General features: G+C 38.7%; 1 protein-coding gene across 2 annotated transcripts in view; it reads left to right on the top strand.

Annotated features, from left to right (window-relative positions):
- Positions 1-84: 84 nt before the first annotated feature.
- dennd2b (DENN domain containing 2B) overlaps positions 85-16,779 on the top strand; it is a 44,809-nt gene continuing 28,114 nt past the window's right edge. Inside the window, exons 1-2 of one of the 2 annotated variants that reach the window (XM_023399805.2) lie at positions 85-216; positions 13,111-13,209. In XM_023399805.2, coding sequence (XP_023255573.1) covers positions 13,136-13,209 — 74 coding nt within the window. In that variant the 5' untranslated portion in view covers positions 85-216; positions 13,111-13,135. Of the gene's footprint in view, positions 217-4,897; positions 5,075-13,110; positions 13,210-16,779 lie in introns of those variants that run through there. The other variant, XM_023399804.2, reaches the window with a different exon arrangement.

Here is a 16,779-nt window from a genome sequence, read left to right as displayed (position 1 = left end):
CATTTAACTTAGTGATTTCCATACAGCTGCGTCATCATTTCCTGTGCAGTCCTCTTTTCCTTTTTTTCTCCTCTCATTTCATGCAGTTATACGGAGGAGGCTATTTTTCCGCAAGAAAAAAAAACTTCAGCTTTTAGTTTGCACAGACAGACAGCGACACGGGCTCTGTTCAAGAATGGATCACTGACCAGACACTGCAACAACAAAGAAAGACAGGTAGGCCTTTTGTTTCCGCTCATTAAATGTTCAGTATGTGGGAAAACTAACGGTTTTCTTTTACCTCTTTAAGTAACTTGCAGTATTTGTAGCATCTTTTGATGGTTGTGCTCATAAGAAAAGAAAAATTACTCTTTGTGTTTCCTAGTCTGCTTTGTTGTTGACATGATTTACATGACATGATTTATGTTATTCATAGACGCTGACTTTGATCGATGTTGGTAAAATGATTAATCCACTGTTTGATGAGTAGGTGGGAAAAGAAGTTCTTCTCAGCTTTAGTGCTGCATCTGTATTGGTTAGCCTACAGGGGGCGCCTCAGCCTTTGAATTTGATCCATAAGCAATCAATGTGTTTTGCAGCTCTCGTTGTTCATACACTCACCTGCGTTTACTTTTTCCTTCGTGTCGCAACAAGTTTCACTTCACTTACTTTTTGTGTTTCAGAGACATTTTGGCAACACTGCCAAGCAGACACACACACACACACACACACACACACACACACACACACACACACACACACACAAGGTCTCATGCACATAAACTCCACTGTGTGAAACATTACACCATTACACTACATTCGCCTTCAAGGTTCCCAGAGTCAGTAGTCAGACAGATGTTGTGGCTGCTGTGTGGTGAAAAGCTAAAATGCGACCAGATAAAGGAATGTCCTTGTGTTCAACTTTGTTCCTTGCTGTTCTACGAGCACAGCATGTTGTGAAACCGTTGGCTAGCTATTTAAAGAATTTTTTTAGAAACAGTAATATGGTGTTTACTTGATTTTGAGTGAACAATGAAACTTTCAAAACATCCCAGTTCAAATCACCCGGTGATTAATATGAGACTGACCAGGTTGATCACAAATAATTGTGGATTAAAACGAATCAAGACTTTATTATATCACTTTATCGTCCTTATTAGGTGTTTTTTTTTTTTTTAATCACTCAGTGAACTGGTGATTGGTAATGGTCACAAAAATGGTCAATAACAAAAAAGGACACCCCCATCCTTGCCAACACATACACAGAAGGTAGTCAGAGGGTAGATAGAGGGAGGGATGGATTTCTCTATGGTACATAGACTGAAAAATGGAGTATGCAATAAAAAAAAAAGCAGAGACAGTCAAAATAGGTTTTAAATATTACTGGGCCTGTGAACTCTTTAAAGTGAATATATATATGATATCTTCTTCATTGTTAAAGAGAAGAGGATGTCTTCACCAGAAAAGCTGTGTCTTCCTTGTCAGTGCTGTCAGGCTGTGTCTCAGTCCCATGAGCACAAGTGTTGACTAGACACGTCAGCCTGACTCAGCTTAATCCTGGAGTTTAAGAGCTGCCTCAGGTCTGTTTCAGAAACCCGATATGGTGTTTATTACTGCAGTTCTTTTTATTAAAAAGTGGAGCAGATAATTGTGCAAATACTTTGACTATTTTTGCTGTTCTCTTCTCAAATGGGTTCAATATTTCCATGATGCCCTCGAACCTGTGGAATGTGTGGAAGCTGAAAGAAAAGACCTGAGCTCAATCTTTGGAGCGTAGGTGGCAAAAGCCCCACAGAACTGTGGAATAATCCCCTTGAATGTCTGAGGATTTGGGATTCACAGTGGATCCTTAACAAACACACACATGGTTTAGTGATTTTACACGAGATAATAAACATTTATTCCCTTGTGATTGCGGCTTTAGCAGGTGAATAGTCGTGACAATGGGAAAGAGAGTCAAGATTTTCAGCATCAGAGCTCTGTACTCAATCCTGACACTTTTGAATGAATCTATATGAAGTTTTTCAAGGGGGGCATGGTTGTAAGAATGTCATGAATGTATTGCAATTATATATTTGGAGCAGATGAATGTTGTGTTTTCATTTGAGCTTTGTTTGATGTTCCTATGTCATGCAAGAGGAGGATGTGGCTTTTAATGAGAAATCCAGATGGCACAGCGATCAATGGAACAATGAATTCCACAAGTTTAAGCTTAGGTTGCGTTCTGGTAAAACATCCCACAAAAAGAAGTCAGTGCCTCTGTGTTTTGTGCTCAGACAGTGGGGATCTGCAGTGATTTTAGGAGGGAGAATCTTTACGAGACCTTGCTGGGTTTTGAATGGGTGTCTGAGAAAAGCTACACAGTGTATAGCTGTATAGGTTTCCTGCTGACTTGATGTTACGAACTGTGATAACGGATGTCTGGGTTTTGTGACTTCCTCTGTTCCCAAGTCTGTGGGATGATAAGACACCCCAAGAGACGTGAGAGAAGTAGGTTTTATGGATGGGTTGTGCTTTAACATTTGGTGTAAAGATGTTACTTGCAGGAGCATAGACAGATAACCAGGAATGGAAGAAGGATTGTTCACAATCACATGGGTTTTGATGGGTTTATTACAGTTCAACTTTGACCTTGGAAACAGCAGCTCACAAAGACACTTGAAGTTCATTTACTTGCTTGGTTACAATGCAGATACATTTTTGTCTTTGTTGATCTGTGGTTTTTGATTCAGCAGTGTCTGAAGGATAGCTAGAAAAAAAAGTAGTTATTCATTTTGTTTATGTCTTACATCTTGCTTTTGTCTTTTATTGTGAAGCACTGTGATATATAATCTAGGGAGGTGCTATATAAATAAACTTGACTCTCTTACTTGTATTTTACAGTCAGCAATGATTACAGTGCATTCAGGAAGTCTTAAGATAATGCAACTCAAATTTTTTCACATTTTGTCATGTTGCAGTCTTATGCTAAAATAAAAAAAAATAAAAAATTCCCTCATCAATCTGCACTCAATCCCCCATAACAACAAAGCGAAGACAGACTTTCAGAAATGTTTGCAAATTTTTTAAACAGGACTGAAATGTCACATTGACATAAGTATTTAGAGACTTTGTTATGGCACTTGTAATTTACCTCAGGTGCCTCCCATTTCTCTTGTTTATCTTTGAGATGTTTCTATACCTTGATTGGAGTCCACCTGTGGTCAATTCAGCGGATTGATCATGATTTGCTGAGACACACAGCTGCAGTTTAACCTCTAATCTTGCTCCAGTGATGTACAGGTGTTCTCCAGGACCGAATGACATCACTTGCAGAGTCATTACAGGTGCCATAAAACACAAAAGCCTGTGATAAGGAGTCTTAGTTACTCTTTAAGTTATGTTTCAATGTATTCATGCTTCACGTGAATATCATCATATCAGTGTTACTCTGTACTTTACTACATGTCTGCATTTATCTGACAGCTGCAGACCTAGTTACTTTGCAGATAAAGATTTTACAGGATCAGGATTTTATATAACGGGCAAAGATTTTAAAGATTAAACTACGCTCCCAACAAGCTACAATATTAAAGCACAGTTTTACGTTTATGTAAATGTATCAGTAAAAATAATACAAAAAAAAAACATTTATGTTGTTAGAATTTTTTATTCTGCACCATAAAGAGTAATATTGTACTTTTACTTATATTATTAGTATTAACTGCATGATCAGTGGTGGAATGTAAATAAGTACATTCACTCAAGTATTATAGTTAAGCACAGTTGAGAGGTACTTGTACTCAAGTGTTTTGTTCTTATGCTGTATATTATACTTCTACTCTATTACATTTCAGATGGAAATATTGTACTTTTTAGTCCACTCCATTTATCTGACAACTATAGTTACTAGCTAGTTTTCAGATTAACATTTTTAAACCATTTTTGAATACTTATACCTTTAGTACTTCAAAGTACAAGGACTTAAAAATATAAATATATAAAAATATAGTACTACAGGGGGAAATATTGCACGATCAATTCTACTGCATTTATATGACAATTACTTGTTTTTCAGATTTAGATTTTTACCAACCCTATATCATTTTCTAACACTAAACAGTAAAGTAGTTAAAACCTGACAGTACTCAGGAAAAGCAACAGGGCTAAAAAAAAATCAGATACAGTATGATTATTTTCATTATCTATTAACCTACCAATTATTATTATTATTATTGTTATTATTATTTTTTGATTAACCGATTATTCATCTTGACTATAAAATATAAAAATGCCTCTTGTAACTTACCACTGCCTAGATGGCATCTTGATGTCTTGGTCCAGAACCCAAAGGCATTCAATTTACCATCATCAAAAAAGAAACACATCATATCCTTACAGAAGGTGGAAACAGCAAATGTTTGGCATTTTTGCTTTGAAAATGGCAACTCAGATACATTTTAGATTAATGTGGTTCAGGAAAAAAACCTACAATGTTTTCCCTTGAAAAGTAGTAAGTATAAAGTAGCATGAAGAAGAAAGTCAAGTATCTCAGACTTGTATTTGAGTAAATGTAGTTAGTTACATTCCATCAGTGCTGCTTGGTCACACATTCATCTCGAACAAATGAAAGACATCTTTGTGTTGGTGAAATGTATTCTCACTGACCAGTGGAGGATTTCAGCATGACAATGTGTTGCAACATGGTTTCTTCCCAGCAGCAGCAGCAGCGGCTGCAACTCGTGAATATTCATCCACACTCCTCAGCCCACCATGACAATAAACAAGAGGAGAGAGGCTGAATGCCTGGCTGCGGAGGGAAGGGAGAGGAGGGGGGTAAATCCCGAGAAAAGCGAGGGGGGCAAACAACCCGTTTCCATGGAAACAAGTCCTGCCTTCCACTCTGCAGCAGGCTGTGAGAGGGGAGGCTGGAGTTTTTTTTTTTTTTTCCTCGGTTTTGCTTGGAAAGACATGAGTCGGAGTTTATTGAGAAGGGCAGGTATCCGGCAAAACCAGCCAAAGTTTTTCAAGGCGTAGACGAAACGGGATTTGTGCGACGCAAAGGGATTATAATCTCAAAATGTCAGCAGCCATGGATGTGAGGAGAAACTCGGAGGTAAAAGAAGCCGCCTGCTCTTTTTGAACCGTTATTGACGAGCTACAGGAAGGTTAAACTTTTAGTTAGCGGTGCAAACCACCGATAACCAGGCTCCGAAACAAAACCCCTAAAAGCTGTGTAAAGGTGTTGTAAAAAAATAATAAAAGTTGCAAGGTGTGTTTAAATGTAGTCCTAATCTCCATGTGACCATATTTGGTCATCGACATGTTAAACGATGAACTGCAATAAGCAGGCTAAAACAACAGACTGTGTGTGTGTGTGTGTGTGTGTGTATGTGTGTGTGTGTGTTTAGCTGACCCTTTGAATGAAGAAAATGTCCTAGCGGACACAGGCAGTAACTCTGTGGATTGTAATTAGACCAAGTTATTATCGCTCAAACATCCACAAAGTCAAACCAGCAGATAAGTAGAAACAGAGCAGGAATATAGATCGGATCACTCGACTGAACTGAACCAACTGTGTTGAAGGCTAGTTCATTCTTTTGGGGGGAGAGTTTTTTCTGTCTTGGGTGATAAATCCAACTATATAGTCTGAGGCTATTTTCCTGAAGGACCAATCATCTTCTGCATTACTTGAGTCCATTGAACGTTTGGTTTGTAAAATGTCAGAAAATAGTGACACCTTTACACAGCTTGTTTAACATCATGTTTAACAACATTTAATCCAACAGTACAGATCTTAAATTTATGAAAATCTGATAAAGATTATTAAAATAATAGCTGGGACCATAAAATGTTCTGTTATATGTGTGTATACACACATACAATAGTTGAATCAATAACGAAACGTCATATTTTATTTTGTACATATATGGATCCAAAAAGATGATGTCGGTTATCTTATTCAGTATAATGCAAACCCTATGATGTGACTGGTTTTCTGTAGTTCCCTTTCCCCTAAAAACCGTTCTATTGTGCAGATCAAACATTGACCCTCCCCTCCCGGGACAGGACTGTCAACATAAAGCTATTTAGGAACTTCTTCTCTGTTGTCCATTCAATTTAACAGGACTAAGCCTGGCCTATCCCCAGCCACTTTTAAGGGGACTCTTGTTCACTCAACGTCCCATTAAAAGTTTTTTTGTCTGTCCTGGTGCTATCTATCCATCCGTGAATTACTGAGGACTGCTGATACTGGTAGTTAAAAAATGGCTGAGAGTCTCTGAGATTTAAGGTCTAACACTATTGACCACAGAGCAGCTGTGAGGGAACAGTTCTGTTTGACAGTGTTTAAGGGAACCTGAGCCACAGGTTTTTTACTGTGGGGTGTATTTCTGTAACTTCTGTAGCAGATTTCCCAGTCAGGGATATTATACAGTGTTGTTCAGATCACAAGACCATCTACCCTAATTTTACCCCAAAGCTCTACTAAAGATATGAACCACTTAGAGAATACTGTCTTTGATACTAAGAAAATGTACTTCCACATTTCATTGGTTTTCATGGAAGCGTTTGAACTGATGTGCAAGTTCATATTCATGTGTGCTGGAACCTTAAAATAATACAATATTATGTATATATTGCTTTTTTGTCTTTACTTAAAGGATATGATACCAGTGCCTGGCTGTAGTCTGTGGCAGTACTGCAGCATGTTTCAGTTTACGTTGGGTTTCACATTAACATGGCTCTAAACCTCACACCTGACTCCAAACCTGTTCTTCTGTTTTGGAGCAACACTCTTAGGTGAACAGGCAGAAAATAGTACAGACTGGTTATAAGGATCTTACATTTGACTACAATCATGACAAGACAATGGCTCGCAATCCCTGATGTGCGGGAAACAGTTTTCATTGTTGGAATGAATGGAGCAGAGTTTGAGTCATGCAAGTGAGGCTCAAGTGGGGTTTGTGGAAGCAAAGGAGTTACCTTCACTCGCAGATAATTTATGAGTCGAGATGACTTCCAGTAATGTGAACATTGGATGCCAGAGGACATCTAAAGTGAGTTTCAAGTATGAAACGGGGTGAAACATTTAAGACTACATGTTAACCAGCAGTCACTTTAAGCCATCTCATCGCCCAACTTTGCGCTTGCAGAGCAATACTGGCGAGCCTCTTACTCAACTTAGTTAAACTCTGACTTTGAGACAGACAAACAAGAATACATCTCATCATCTTCTTATGTCCTAGGGAAAGACTTATTTGTCAGAGGTCCCCTCTCTGACACAAATTCTAGCCCCCCTGCTGCAGCTCAGATGGATATAAGCCTGTTTTCCACATGCCTGCCTCTGCAGCTGTGCATGCTCATATCTAGGTTACACAGAAGGGTTTTTCCTCAAAGAGAAAATATGCCATGATTACTCTGAAAAAAAAAGTTGAAATGGCTAAAAAAAAAAAAAAGGAGATAAAAAATGATTCCCAGAACTGGTTCCACCTGGTCAATTGAGCTACACACTGGCAGCATGGCAAACCATGTGGTAGAGTATGGGGCTAATTATACAGGTATGGCTATGCGCAACTGCCAGTAGCATTAGCCTTGGTGGTTTTCTTTTACATATGGACACACAGAGGCTGTCAGAGCCTTAAACTGCCCTCCAGAGAGTCATATATCCAGAATATGCATCAGCATTTCTGTTTCAGGTGGGAGTTTTTTGCTTTTCCACCTTGTTTGGCCTGCAGTACTAGGTTGTATATGTGTGTACATCTCACATGCACAGATTGTATGTGTGTTGTAAATGTTTTTATGCGGACTGTATTATCCTGGGTTTATTATCAAGAGCTCTATTCCCCACTACTAGAATATTTATGCAACTCCAGTCCCACACTGCTCTACTGACATGATCCGACTCAACCAGCTCAAGTCTCTTTTTGTCCTTTGGGGACAAAACTGGTCTTTCTGCAGATACTCAAACAATGGCGTGGATCGGTGTGTGGGCTCATGCTCTCATGTCTGCCAGTGAGTTGTGATGTGTGGAAAGAGTTGAGAATTTGCAGAGATTTTCACTCCTTCCTTTGCCCATTGCTTTTTGGCTGCCTGTAAAACTTGCGGTGGTTTTAAAAACCTTGAAGTCAGGTTGCTGATCAGCAGAAATAGAGGACCATGTCAGCCATAAGAGCCGAGTAGCAATAGACAGAAGAAGACAGTATTATCCTCTTTTTTTGGAGGCTGCTACTGCATGTTTCAGGATTAACAAAGACCTTAAAGTAAACCCAATTGCAGGTTAAGGAGTGTTTGTCCATCATGACGTCACAAATTTGTTACATGAAGTCACGCTGTGCTCTTACAGACTGGATATCAGGGGCCAGGTGCTGAGAGAGCGCATATTTCTGTGTAGTCTTTGTTGAATGAGAATGAGGCTCTTGGCATCAGGTCCAGGTGTTTCTGCCCCTCTTCTGTGTTTTCTTTCACCCTCTGAAAACATTCTTTAATATTTTAAATGCAGCCGCAGCCTGATGGATAGGGCAAATATTAGTACATTCCTGCATGTAGTGGAGAGAACTGTGTATCAGATAATCTGTCAAAAGTGACAGAGCCAAGGACGTGCAGACTCTATTTTTGAAAGATATTTTACCTAATTGAGTCTCTCCCTTTCAAACACACACAAACACACACACACACACACACACACACACACACACACACACACACACACACACACACACACACTCACTCACTCACTCACAGACACACGGCTGATAAAAGACTTACTTTTTAACCACATGTCCCTCTCAAGGATGTATTGAACACAAAGAGCTCCTTTATTCCAGCCCAAATAGTCTAATGGAGACACTGTTGTAGTCCCATTTCATGAATATGCTCTTGTTGCTGAGGAAAATATGCGTCATTGATTTGCCTCTCATGTAATCAATTAGTACTTCTGGACATCAACATGACAAAAATCTAAAATGCCCAAGCTTGGTCATAAAGATGGTGGTGTTGAATGTCTTAAAACGACAGTTTGACTTTTGAGATTTGTTTTTTAAGTCAGAGCCAAAGACGGGGAAACTCATGGGTGTATTTTTCATCTGTCTGTGTTGAGTTTGAAGTAATGGCAGTAACTTCTGAAAGTGTAGGGTTGATTATTGTCCTGTCAAGATGTGATGACATGACATACATCAAGATCCCCCCAGTGCATGTGTGGGCTTATACAGAAAACAATGGGTGCTGGTGTTCTGACATGAGTCATATGCTGCCAATGTGTATCGCCCTTACTTTATATTTGCTCATGTTTGTTACATGACCTGGTTGCTCAGTGACATTTCCAAAGCAGGCCGTCAACGATGAAGTCAAACAACTTTATGATGAATGAATAAATTAGTGAATTAATTACTTTTTAATTTAATTTTTTATTTTGAACATGAAAAATAAAAACATTAAAAAACAAGAATAACTGTTCGTAAAGGAGTAGGAAGAAGTATTCACTTATGTATTCGTACCCCTTTCTCACTACTCCTCCATTAACTCATATGCAATTTAGAAAGAACTATCCCAATTTTATGTACAACCCAAATGTCCAAAAATATGAATAAAACCTAAATTGTAACCCAACCCTTCCTCAACCATATACCTCATAAAAAAATTTTTTTATTTATAAATCCAACATTTCACTGTCGTATTTCCTGTTTAAAAATCAGCTTACTTAAAGGTGTTCAATATTTTGATCAATGTTTTTATATTTACAGTACATCAAATGGTTAAGTGTAATGTAAAAGAGGTTGCTTGTAGTGATGAAGTCGCAGAGAATTATCACATGACTTTGCTGTTTCCCTCATCTCTACTGAGCTTTCTCAGCACCAAACAGGTGTCAGACACAGTTAGCGAATAGCTGTTGAACACAGTGGAGCATTTAGCAGCTAAAGAGACAGATATTTCCCTCAGGAGTCGGTGAAGACCAAAAACAGTGCTAAAAGGAGAGTGAATATTTGACTTATGTTTTTCCATTGGCCAGAAACCCACCTCCAAATGAATGCTAATGGTGCTCTGTAATCCATTTCAACTATATTAAGATCTACTGAAGAAACCTTGTGCTTTTCACGCACACATTTCTTGAATAACACCAGCTCCAGGCAAAGTGTTCCCTCATACATTAAAATGACATTTTCCTGGCCTGTGTCATTCTGTAAAACACCAAACATATAAACACGAATGTGTCAAGTGTGTCTTCATTACTGAAGGACTGCTTCCCATCAGCATGAAGCTGTTGACTTCTCACTGTTGACTGTTAGTTTGCCTTTGGTTCAGACATCTCAAGAGAAAATTTGTCTTGAATCTGGTTGAATGCACTTTAAAGGTTCTCTAGAGCTTTCTTCGAAGTGGTTGTTTACAGCCTGTGATTTTGTGTAGGGAGATGGTATCAGGCCTCAGGAAGTCAGTTGGCTAACGCCTTGGTGTTTACACTGTAAAGTCCATCTTGGGCCTCTGTGACCCATTTCTGTGATTGTAGCTTTCTCAGTCCGAAAAAATGAAAATGATGACGTTAAACAAATAAACATTGGGCTTGACTAAGGTGTGTAGAGCTGACTTCATTTTGAAGTGTTTCATTTTCTCCACTCCTGACAGCTGATTTTTCCTCATTTCTTTCGCTAATCTTTTATATTCGTTTTGAGATGTTACTAATAAAAATGACAGAAGCTCAGTTTTCATTCAGAGAAAGAGAGAGTCAAGAGAGAATATTGGAAATTACTTCCAAAAACACACTATTTCCTTTGAGCTGGTTTATCAGAAATAATATTTTACACAGCTGCCTGATTTAGAGAATAAGAAAGATTGTATTACTCCAATTCTGATTCTTCCTTTCTCAGTTTCCTTTTTATTTCAGTTTCCAAGATTGATTTGTAATGTAATGGATAAATTACTTAGCTAATTTTTTGTCATCCAAAAAGCATGTCCACACAGAACAACCCTTAGGCTAAGGCTATAAATCAGAGACTAAGGCTCTCTGATCTATAGAGATTGTTTGAGAATGACTCTTGATGCACTGTTACATTTACAGTCTGTCACTAGACCTTTGTGTTTGAATTCCATTGTTGAATCCTAGAGTATCACAAGGAATGTTGTGTGCCAAAATTAACTTTAAATGCACTTTGTGTGTAATGTTTTTCAATTTCCGATAGTCCTCTAAAACACAGAATGACAACAGGAGAGGATGGTTGTAAGTAGAACAGAACAACATCATTCTTTGTGTTTGATGAAAATAATGATGCATGCCCAGTCCTCTTAGTCCAGTCCACAGTTACGGGAAATAGCTGACAGCAGGAATGCTCCTTCTCTCTCCTCATCTGTCTCTATAGGACTCGGCTCCACTACTGGTTGGCTGGCTTCTTCATACAACAATTTCCTGTAAACAAGTCATGCTGCCAAGCACCCTCCCATCCTCCACCTCTGATCTCTAGGGATCTCCATTTGACCTCCTTATGCACCAGAACAATGGCTTTGAGCTTTCTTGAAAGGGTCAATGCTGCATTTTAAAGTGATTTTCAGGAGCAATGGCCTCCAGTTTGAAGGGACTGATGGTCCCATTTGAGATTAAGTCCAGGAAATATTTATTATAAGGAAGATGTCTTAACAGTTTTTTTTCCTGCTGTTAGGGCTTTTCAAAGTGTTACTATATACAGGATGCTGATCCACAGCCCATAAGTTATAATAACATTCACCTTTGAGAGGACACTTCTTAACAATTACCAGCAAAGATTTTAGTGTATGAAAATATGAAATAGTATGTAATAGTGACTGAAACGTGGCCCAGTAAGACTACACATTGATTTCCAACCCAGTTCCAAGCCGCTGCTAAAATCGTAAAACCACGTTGTTGTCTGACAAAATCACCAAACACATAAGTTAGCCAGTTAGCCAGTGATTTTGGCTATGTTTACTTGTAAAATGATCACGCAGAAAGAAAGTTACAAGTGACAGAATGTCTTTCTTATTTTGTCTCTCACACATCGCGCAGCAAATGTGTTTTGTTGTGATTTGTTTGGAAGGTCTCTTTAATGAGGCTGTTAGTGTTTAACCAACCCTTGCTTTTAGACTGGACAAGACCCCTCTGCAACACTTAACTGAGTGGCTGCAGCCACCTGAAGGCAGCAGGTCTGCAGCCTCTAAATTATACTGAATCCAATACCAGACGCAGGATGATCCATCGTGGTTGAATCGGGCGTAACTAACACTTGCAAGCTTCCAAATAACTACACAAATGTTTGTGCCTCTGCACACATCAAACTGCTCAGTTATGTATTCTCTTGGTTTATGTGTTACAGAACCATCAATGGGGTAACAGCCGCCGCATGAATGATGACTTTCTATCCAAATTTCCTTTATGGCTATGATCCAAACATGGATCGAGACCTTGTTTAAATATTGTGTTTTTAAGCTGTTTCTGTTCCAGTAATGTAGTTCGGTGCTGTATAATGTGTAAATAGACATGTTTTATGTGGCGGAATATCTTTGTCTGAGGCAGCAGAGTTTCTCTGGCACAACAGTGTCTACATGCTGTTTTAGTTATGCCACTTACTTCAGGTTTGTTGAGAATTGTCTGCAATGTTTACACTGGAGATTCAACATGGCAGATGTGGTGAAGTGGGGTACTCTGTAGGAGTTTTTATTAGCTTGCCTTATGAAAAGTTGTCAGGTGCAATAGTATCACCTTGTCCTCTCATCTTAATCTGTGATTGGGACAGGTAGATGTTAGGTTGAGAGTATTAGAATGTATAATAATTTTGATTATAATGTTATAATCCTATTGTTATTATGGGGACCTGTGTTTACCTGTTGACACCAAAAATCAGGGTCAGAGTCAGACCCACATTAAACCAAAGTGGTAAGCAGCCATGTTGGGTAACATGAATTAACCCGCTCAGAGTGATGGCACTCCCAGTTTTGTTGTGGTCCTGGCTGTTGTCTTAGAAGAATGTCGGTCATCTTGTTTTTGATGTGGCACTGGATTAAAGTCATCACAATATTGGATTTGTCTTTTCTCTATGAGCTATAAGTCTACAATATACTGTATTTGAGTAATTTCCTAGTTTGTTGTTTTGCTGAAATGCATGTCATGCTGCACCTTTTCAAATGTTCCACTTCTTTGTGTTTGTCCATCAGGTGAGTCGGCGGTTTGCAGACAAACATGACTGCCAACAAGAGTTCCAAGGCTGTGCCTCGTGCAGGAGGAGGTAAAACTCCCCGGGAGGTCCCTGACAGGTCAGTGACATACGGGACATGGGCGGGTTGGTTAATGTGCACTTCCAGTCATATCACATGGTTTCAGAGTATTTTATTTTCAACCATGTCTTTCCATCAGTGATCAGTCTTTAGTAGTTTTCTTCCCTTTTTCGCTCATGGAAAAGAACAACCAGTGATTTTCAATTGTGATAATTCCTCCAAAGCTTTTGCAAGTACAATCCTGTATCCTGGACAAGGGCCTCATCCAACTCTGAACTGTGAGTAGTGAGCTGAAGCTTGTGTGAGCATGTTGAGAGCTGACAGTGTCCTGCTGGGACAGAAAAAACAAACTTGGGGAACGATATGTGATATCTAGACTATTCATTCTCACAGTCTATCATCCTGCCCATTCTTAACAACCTCAAAAGGCTCAGCAGCAACAGGCAGTTGTTACACATGATCGTTGCCCAGCACGCAGCTCGGAAGTGTCGTCTGTGTTCACATTGTCCACAGTCACATCAGCTTGTGACAGTCTGATGCTTATTTTGACTAAGATGATTGCTAGAAATGGTGTGCCTGTTGGTGTTTTCATATATATCAATGCTTGGTTGACACTTGGTTCATGGTGGTAAATGCAGACAGGAAAATATTTCTTACAACACAGAACCTAAAGTAGCCTGAGGCAGCTGGTTTATGTAATTGCTTGTGGTGTAAATTAGGCCTACTGAAAGCTGTAAACCACACAAATGTTAATAATAATGTTAATATTATGTTAATATTAATGTTAATATTATCTAGATAAATTGCATTCATTTGTTGGTAAATGTGCACATTCAACACAGAGTTGTTAAATATGTGCAATTCTCAGGGTAAACCTGGTGAATGTAAATCACAACTAATCACTGTAGCACAAAGCTCTCTCACCCTGCTGGCCGTGTTGCTCTAGCATGACAGTTGTGTATTTAAACACAGTCTCTTTTGATATATTTAATTGTCACTGTAGTAACTGTAGTAGAGGCTTATTAACAGCTTATGGTTCTCATGGGCTCACATTACCCTCGATCCTTAAAGCTCACGTTTAAAGATCTTGAGGCGAAGATGCTTTGCAGCTCCATGTTTTAACACATGCAGAGGAATTAATGGCGTTAGATAGTGCTACACAATGTGTGCCCGGAAACCATGAGATCAACCATGGATTTGTTTCTAGGACAAATTACACCCATACTGAACTGTGTTGTCTCAAGAGGCACACATAGAGAGAGAGAGCTCAAACTACTGTGACTAGTGTTTTATATATCCGGACATACACATTTACTAGACTTATCTTATTTACTGATATGTAAGCAAATAAAACTCTTGAGTAAAATGATTGCCGGATCAGAGTTTTATGTATGTCTATAAATTAACAAGTGACTTAAAAGAGCTGGTTTAGAGTTTACATATGTTGAACTATAATAGTAAAAGTGCTGGTGCTCTGAGCAGTCTGCTCTCTCTGTCCTGGTCAGTAAAAGGAAGTGGCTTGTGGTTAGCATGCCCTGGAAGCCTGAGTGAAAGCCAGAGGCCAGGTTGTGACTGGCATTCAGCTCTTTGCACAGTACAGTATGTGTGGCCGGCCCAGCTGAAGCTGACTAAACTGGGCTTATTTTTACAAGCATGATCCAGACCACTAGAAACCCCTAAAAGTCCCCAAGCCCTAAATAGACAAAAGTTCTACACATAATTTCTTTTTTTTTGTGATTTTGCACAGCAGTCTGCACTTTATTTTACAGCATAAGAAGTAATTCTAGCTAAATGAGGCTATGATGTTCTAAAAATCTGTCTTCTTCTGTGGCCGATTTAACTTTTGCAGTTATATTAAATCGGCTGCTTTGCAAACAGATCAGATTTAAGTGCACTATGGTAATGGGATTAATGGTGTACAAGCCAAAGCAAGCAAACACCAAAACATATAAACAAAAATGCAAAGTTCACAAAACGTATATGATATATAAGATATAAAACAAAAAAAACATATATGCATTTTAATATATTTGAATATTGTCATCAAGTCAATAATTGTAGACCGTAGACCGTAAGGAAATCCAAAAAAATCCGTATAGAATTTTTGCAGAAGATTCAGTTCAAAGTCACTTGAGTTAAAAGAGCATTTCAGAATAAACACATTTCAGTATGTTGAGTACTTAGTATGTACTGTATGTATATGTGCAAAACAAAACATAGTTGAAGTCTCTCCTTTTTTTTTTTTTTTTTTTTAGATACAATCTCTTTTAAACATTCACAAGGCACAGCATGAAGTCAGTTTAAGTCTTTTCTTTAATATCATCTTGTTACTGCTTGTTTACTGTCACGCTGGTGGAATCATGGTTGACCGTGGAGACACAGCGCTGAATCCTCCCCATGTTTCATTTGTGAAATGAGGGAAAATGTAAAACCCCCGCGACCATCAAACCATAAAGTGAAAATCCAAACTGTCGTCATTAACTCAATAAACTGTACTGTTACTGGCAGTGGAATTGCATTACTTAGTGTTTGGTCTGGTTGCTACTAAAACATTCCCACTGATATTGAGCTTCAGAGGCACTGTTCCCACTCTGGCTTCCTACGTTAGCCATACTCCTTGGCAGAAGTTTGGTTAGGCGTTTTGCCAGGGCACCAGTAAGATTTTAATTTGCCAGACAAATTCTAATAACTCCCCAATGAACCACTGCAACATGTCATATTTTGGACTGCTGATTTATATCAGAGTGCTCAAACAGTATTTTGCTCATGAAACCGTATGGTCTGTTTGACTAATGCTGGGGTTTTAAATTTGTAGTGGTGGGAAGTAACTAAGTGCATTTACTCGACTACTATATTTAAATACAATTTTTAGGTTCCTGTACATGAGTATTTCTATTTGATGCTAGTTTCATTACTCTACATTTTAGAGGGAAATATTACACTTTTTATTCCGCTACATTTACCGTTGTTTGGAGTTTCTTTACAGATTAAGATTTTACATAAAAACATAAAAAAAAACAAAAACCCTTACAAAAAAAAAAACAAAAACAGATTTGGGATGAGTTGTTATCTGGACCACCAAAGCAATATATTCCTTCTAAACTTCTCAAATGTATTTCAGTATTTCACAAAAAGTAAAAAATCCAAACCTCAGTCCTAAAAATGAAAACCATCATTTATCATCTCAGGTCTGTGACAAATCACCTCATATATTAATGGTTAAGCACAGTATTCAAATAACTCCCCAGACATGAGTTGTCATCTTGAAATCTCATATTTTTTCTTGGGAAGTACGATAAGGGGCATCCATCATGCTCTTAGCTGTCGTAAAAGCTTCCCCACCCTGGAGCAGGAGGAGTGAAACCAGGGAAGGGCAGATAGGTGTGAAGCGAGATCTGTCCCAACCTGCAGTGTTGGATCACAGTCCACAGCCCTCAGCTTCCTCCTCCTTCCATAACGCTTGTTATTTGAACCATGGCTGTGACATCAGATCCCCCAAAGCTTCACTTTCGCAAGAGGCAGTCCGCTTCCAAGTCATGACAAAGTTCCAGAAAGACCATGAGTAGTAAGGTGTTGGAACTAAAGGCAGAGTTTGTCTCCGTCGAAATC

Source organism: Seriola lalandi, unplaced genomic scaffold (genome assembly GCF_002814215.2).
Source record: "Seriola lalandi dorsalis isolate HSWRI2012SDOR001 ecotype SW California unplaced genomic scaffold, Sedor1 jcf7180002052120, whole genome shotgun sequence".
Taxonomy (NCBI): domain Eukaryota; kingdom Metazoa; phylum Chordata; class Actinopteri; order Carangiformes; family Carangidae; genus Seriola; species Seriola lalandi.
This window is presented reverse-complemented; position numbering and strand designations above follow the sequence as displayed.